The following is a 6,528-nucleotide window of genomic DNA, read 5'->3' on the forward strand; positions in this document are numbered from 1 at the left end:
CACTCTTTCATCAAGTGGATTAACTGACACTTTTAGGCAACTGTTTAGTTTCCAGCAGATCCAATAGAGTGATCCTGGGTTTCATAAAATCAAAACAGACTCATTTCACTTTACCTCCAAGAAACTGAGTCAAATTTCCTCTTGGCTGCAAACGTAAATGATCTCATAAGCACACTTACGTTTCACAACTCCATTTACTGTATGGTCTGAAAAGACAAATGCAACCTCACTGGTGCCACCAAATGTAATAAAATTAAACTCACCTGGACTGAGACTGAAGGTACTGGTACATAGTTGATCTAGAAACAGCAGCTGACAGGTATTTACGGTCTCCCAGAAGGAAGTGAAGTGCTGCCTGACTGCATCACAGTACAAAATAAATTGGAGCTGCCTGTTAATGATCAACCACACCTCCAATATCAACTGGTCCTCCTGCTTAAAGGGAGCAGTAATGCAGTCCAAGTAGTAATGCAGTGCGTTGGACACCACATTTAGCAATAGATCATAGTCTGTTTTAGTGTAAACATGTTCATTTTGTTACATATAAAATGACATTTTTCTCCTTCCAGTCAGGTCAGAGGCGAACTATTTGGCTCACATGACTTGACATGGGATCAAGGCCAGAAAAAAATCCTCCCACACTGTGTTTAAGTAGGTTAGGTCTGACTTTGTCAATCATTCACCTAAAATTTACTCTGCCAACAGCTCTGTTTCTCATGAAATAATTCTTCCTTCCCCATAAACTATTAGGCTGTGAAATGCTGACATTAGCACTGTACTACACTATGGGCTGTCGAGAGGCACCTCAACAAGAGGTCAACCCAGCAAGAAAAAGGAGGCCCCTTAAAAATCCATGCTTTACTGTGAAAGAAATGTTATTCTCATTCTGCATCATTCTTAGAAAATTAATGGAAAGTCAAAGTGTTAGCCAGATGACTGAAAATACAGCAGCAGAGGAGTTGATGCTTTGGTATTTGTTTTATTTAAGCAAATATAAATGCGAGTCATTTTAAAAACTCAGTTGCCACCCAACTGACAATTCGCATGGTTAACCTGACACGTTTTACACCGGATGCCCCTCCAGACAATGTCTAATTTTAGAGTCGCCAATCAACCTAAGCTGCATGTCTTTGGACTGTGGGAGGAATAGTTCACCATGATCACTATTGCTGAAATATTTACACAGACCCTTCACCTCAGATAAAAGCTGAAGAGAGCGAGTCATTGTAGTTCAGGTCATCTAAAAATAGCAACCATTAATCTGTGAGGGTCAGATTATCCAAGATCAGGAGATAAAACAGAGGTGTTCACCTACTGTCCACTCTCAGGTCATACACACACTGTATTTAAGCGTGTGTAACAATTTACTTGTGGTAAATGTATCCAAATACAAATTATATATATATGAGCATGACACATCTCATCTTCATTTGTTAGAAATTTTCCTTATTGTGAATCAAGAGAGCAGGTGACACATTTGAGATTTTTTTTATCTTAATATGAATTGGAACTGGGAGCACATGTGGTGGCAATTTCCACAACACACACGGTAGCCTCTGAGTTTGCACTGTCACGTAAAATATGGCCTATAAATGGATAACATGAGATGACTTAATGATGTGATGAGAAATGATTTACCCTCAGAGAAAGGCTGGTATACTGCCATGGTTTTAATGGCTGTCTGGGAGCAGTGTTCATTTACTTTCTGGTTATTAATGCCTATAAAATAAGGCTAAAAGGGATTAGCATTAACAATTGTTTTTTCTCCAGCTGTTGGGCACTCCAAGTGACTCCTGCAAAACTGTCTGTGCACGATTGTCTTTCTGTTAGCTCTAGGGTCAGATAATGTCCCAATGTGTCAGGTTGTCAAACATGAAACAAATTGCAATTTAAAATGCTCTCTACACTCCTCTGATCTACATTTGCTCACCATCCAGAGATTGGAGGAGACAGTGCATTTGCTGTTTGAGCACCACAGTGCTCAAACCTTTTCCAGAGGTTCTCAGGTCAGCAATCTCTGTCTTCATTTAAAACAGAACTGAAAACATACTTATACAGAAGAAACTAGACTTGTGTTTACATGTGTGTACTCATGTGCTTATGTAGACTACATTTGCATATCTGCATTTACTTTTGGTTGTGTATGTACTGTAGATGTGCACATCATGTATAGGTTATAGGCGTATATGTTGTTTTCGTGATTCTGTAGGCCTACTGGGTGCAAGTTTGCACATTCTGTGCATATGTTTATTTTAAGGTCTAGCCTATCATTTTTGTTTTTTTATATTGTGAACCACCCTGTAACTGTGTTTGGAAATGTGCAATAATAATAATAATACATTATTATTATTATTGTTATTATTATTATTATTATTGTGGTGGCTGAGGTCAGATGTGAACTAAATTAATTCAAGCAAACCATCCCAATTCCAATGATTATTTATTACAATAATTCTGAACAGTTCAACAATTTGGAAGGCAGTTCAACAGTCTGAAAGATAGGGAACACAATCAACATCTCTGCAAAAAAATAAAAGTATTAGATAAGAAGAGTCAGTCAGCCATTTTTGGTCAAGTCAGTTGAGTCAGGTCGGTCCTGTCTCCCCTCTCAGCCCAGCTCCTCACTTTCCCCTGTTCCATCTACTGTATTTTCTGTCTCCCTTCTCTCTGATTCACTAGTTTTTTATGCCTCTCATAATGTTCACAGTTCTTTCTGGCTCTTACATCATTTCTCATACCCAATGCTTAAGCTTCCCATTTAAGGGAAACTGCTCTCTAGATGTTTAATCACAAGATGAACCCATAAACTAAACAAGGACACAAACCAGAATGTTCCTGCTTGAGCAAGCTACCGGTACATAGCTCCCATGGTCTCAATGCACAAACGTCTCCAAACATTTCAGAGAAACAGATCTTGTAGGATTATGTAAATGCTTAACTCACCCTTACATAACTATCAGTTATTACCTACTGCAGATAGTATCCATATGTAATCTACTATATTCTATTACATATTACATTTTAACTTGTAACCTGTTTAATTTTAACTACTACATTATTATTATTATTAGTGTTTTGGCATTTTAGACTGCTTTACACTTGTACTCCATTACTTTATACTCCACTACATTTTTGACTATAGTGACTGCTATAGTTAGGCTGAACTGTACAGATTAAACCATGACATGTTTATAAAACATGATACTTTATTACAGATTAAACTATTCAACAGTCTGTAAAATAACACTGGCTACAACTTTAAAATGCTGCTCAGGCAGTAATACATCTTTAATAATATATTCATTCTAAATTAAATTAACTTAAAACAATCCTGCAGTTGACTGCTGACGGTAGAATGTCTTTCTTTCATTGTATTCAATCATTCCGTAGTAAGATAAAGATTCTACGATAACCCTAACCCATCGATAATGATGAGACACAATATATTTGATTTTTGCCAGAATATGGAGGCGTACACAAATCGCAGATCATGGTCACTGATTGGCTATAGCGGGATTTAAAACAGCCATCAATTATCTATGATCTCGCTACGGATTGGGTCTAGCTCTAACTTCCTGACGTCACCTTATCCCGAGCCTAAGGCAAATAAACATCGAAGAAGTAAGAAGCTGTACTATTCACGTACATGTTACGTCGTACCTATGGCGGAATGGCCGTCATTCGTCTCCAACCGGAGAATTTACCGTTGAGAGCTACCTCTTGGCAGCAGGTGAGGTTAAATGAAGAGTAAAGAAGCGGAAGGGCTTTGCTGACAGGTGGTGAAGATATTTTATTTTCTGGCTAAAACAGAAGAAATGGACGACAACAAAACGGTGCTGGTTGAGAGCCTTATTATATGGGTGGGTATTTTTGAACGTCTTGCATGATATAAAACACCATAGAAGCGATTTTACTACCTGATTGCAGGTGGCGTCGACGAAAATACGTCCAACTAGCAGCTGAGAGAAAAATGAGGCGAATATAAGCCAGGTCAAATGGTCCTCTAACATCAGGTGTTGTAAGTTGATTAGTGCAGAGATTAGTTTCGATTGCAGTTGTTACGGATTTCACGCTGACAGTATACTAAATGTTACTTAGCTAGGTGAGGAGGTGGGAGCTTCTTCTAACATACTGCAGACTAATGGATATACAGTTAGCACGTCCTGTGACTTAGGAGGTACCTAGACCACAATACCCCCCCAGAGTAGTTGATCTTCGATGGATTTACAGTGCTATTCTAATTAACCAGGAGATACTGTATTTGTGCATTGTCGCTCTTTGGATATTGTGTTAACGTTATGTAACCGATTGAATGTTGCTAACACCGGCAGCAGTTTAAATGCCTTCATTTACCTTAGAGATAACTTAGCAAGCTAGCGTCGCTGCACCTGTTCCTCATGGATGTGAATCCATGTTTGTTTTTGTGGGTTAACTTGTTAATTTGAGCCTGTCAGGTGCGACTGTATCCAATCCACATCAGATATTTGTTTATTGCGTAACAATAAGTAAGCGCGTAGACCAGCTTTTTCCACCAGGAACTAAAAAAAAAACCTGTTTCTGTTTGTTTATTTATTAAAAGTTTCACCTGCAACTAGATATCATTGTGCCGATTAGGGAAAAAGTTCCCATTCAAACATCAGGATATGTTCAGGACACAGTTCTTGCTTGAGGAAATGGATGTTTGCCTAAGAGAGTTCACTTTACAGCTTGGCTGCTACCTTAGTTTACATCTTTGTTTGAGCAGGAGAGCATTTGTCTTTGCCTTGCCTTTGCAAGTAAAATTTGCATTCCGCATCATCTTTCTGTCCACCTATCAGTCCATCCTTGTCTCCTGTTTTCTTCCCTTCTATAGTTCAGATGCAGGTGCACTAGCTCAGCATATGTGCAGTGCTGTGGGTGAAACCCCTCAGAGATAGTATGGTTAATGCTACTGAATGTCATCATCTGCCTAACAGTGTTTTATTCCCTGTACTCTTCTTATATTGTTGACCAGTCCTTGTGATGATGCCATGTTTTCTGCCTCTAAGCTGCAGACCTTTAACACCGCTGCCCCCTGCAGAACAGTGGAGGAGCTGACCACGGGAGTGGCAATATCACAGGCACTGCATCAGATGTGAGAAAATACACATACAGGCACATGCATATACACACGATGTAGTCCAGCCCTGCCCCATTAGCCATGATATCTGGCTGAATTATTTCTTTACAGTCGGTCCAATAATCTGCATCACATGTGGCTGCCTGGTACAAAAGTTGAATCAGAGAAGCACAATTTTTTGAAATATTTTTTTAATCTGTTTAGTTTGATAGGTTTGCCAAGAAAAGCTAAACATACTAAATGCTAAAATAATAATATAGTGTAATATAATAGATTTTGTTTGTCACTCAGTCACAGTTAAATGTTCGAATTAATTTTCATTAGTCCTATTTGCACATCAAAACATTCAGATACTGTACAAAAACTGCTGGATGATGCATTTCTGGGTCAATTTCCTATGATACTAAAACATTTTACAGAAATGCAGACATTTGGTAGCAGACACTCAAAATCAATAAACAGTCACTTCTTTTCGGATTCACAAACTTCACCAGTGATGATTCATGCAGGGAGAAATCCACTGTACAGGAAAGATTTGCCAGTTGCCCATCAGACAGCAGCCTTCCTTGACAGTCTAAAAATCAGCACAGAAAGGCGTGTTGTGTTTTGACTGAGCAATTAGACTCACTTCTCTCTATGGAGGATCTGGCCCTTTCTTGCTTATGTTATCACTATTAGGCTTTCCATCTACATGTACAACCTGTAGCTGAATGATAGAACACTTACAGGGGGGTGGCTGTGGCTCAGGAGGTAGAGCAGGTTGTCTCCTAACTGGAAGATTAGCGGTTTGATTCCTAGTGCGTGAATGGCCAAATAGTGTGAAAGTGCTTTGAGTGCTGCAATACATAGAAAAACACTATACAAGTATAAGACCATTTATGTTATCCAGGGATTATGAGATGGAGGAAGTGAACAGCATAGTGTAAGTGAGAAGGGATCGAGATCTAAAATATATTTAATGTGGATAATCAATGATGTGATACTTGAGGAGTCAGAGTAAATTCATTTTTGTTGACTTTCCTCTCTGTTTATCTTGTGTGTGTGTGTGTGTGTTTTGCAGAGACCCAGCATGGTTCAGTGATGGATGGCTTGGTCGTATCAAAACAGATGTTGAGGGCAACTGGAGATTGAAGGTACAACGTGCTGCCATCTACCCCATCAAAGTGTCCTCTCTGACTTTTTTCTCTATATTTTGAAAAACACCCCTGTGTGCTAAATCCTCTGTTTGATTCAGTCCTGCCCAATTGTCCTTGACACTGACCTCCTGTCTGCTCTAGACAAGCTGCTTCTGGCTTAGCCTGCACTCTGACCCTACGATTTGAGTCTTCCGGTGGAATGTGTTCATGCATGTTTGTCCACATAAGTCAGCAGGGGTGATTGCATGCCATTCCCTTTCTTCCTGTTTGGCTGTGACTGTTTCCATGCTACTG

General features: G+C 39.3%; 2 protein-coding genes across 5 annotated transcripts in view; one reads left to right on the top strand and one right to left on the bottom strand.

Moving 5' to 3' along the window:
• LOC109974873 (E3 ubiquitin-protein ligase RNF170) overlaps positions 1-4,211 on the bottom strand; it is a 7,840-nt gene extending 3,629 nt beyond the window's left edge. For 2 of the 3 annotated variants that reach the window (XM_020625305.1, XM_020625303.1), the window contains exons 1-2: positions 3,918-4,211; positions 264-359 (exon numbers count right to left, since the gene is read on the bottom strand). In XM_020625305.1, the coding sequence (XP_020480961.1) occupies positions 264-292 (29 nt within the window). In that variant the 5' untranslated portion in view covers positions 293-359; positions 3,918-4,211. Of the gene's footprint in view, positions 1-263; positions 944-3,917 lie in introns of those variants that run through there. The other variant, XM_020625304.1, reaches the window with a different exon arrangement.
• hook1 (hook microtubule-tethering protein 1) overlaps positions 3,527-6,528 on the top strand; it is a 13,921-nt gene continuing 10,919 nt past the window's right edge. The window contains exons 1-3 of one of the 2 annotated variants that reach the window (XM_020625302.1): positions 3,527-3,860; positions 5,028-5,113; positions 6,159-6,231. In XM_020625302.1, coding sequence (XP_020480958.1) covers positions 3,816-3,860; positions 5,028-5,113; positions 6,159-6,231 — 204 coding nt within the window. In that variant the 5' untranslated portion in view covers positions 3,527-3,815. The remainder of the gene's footprint in view (positions 3,861-5,027; positions 5,114-6,158; positions 6,232-6,528) is intronic. The other variant, XM_020625300.1, reaches the window with a different exon arrangement.

This window comes from Monopterus albus, unplaced genomic scaffold (assembly GCF_001952655.1).
Source record: "Monopterus albus unplaced genomic scaffold, M_albus_1.0 scaffold352.1, whole genome shotgun sequence".
Taxonomy (NCBI): Eukaryota; Metazoa; Chordata; class Actinopteri; order Synbranchiformes; family Synbranchidae; genus Monopterus; species Monopterus albus.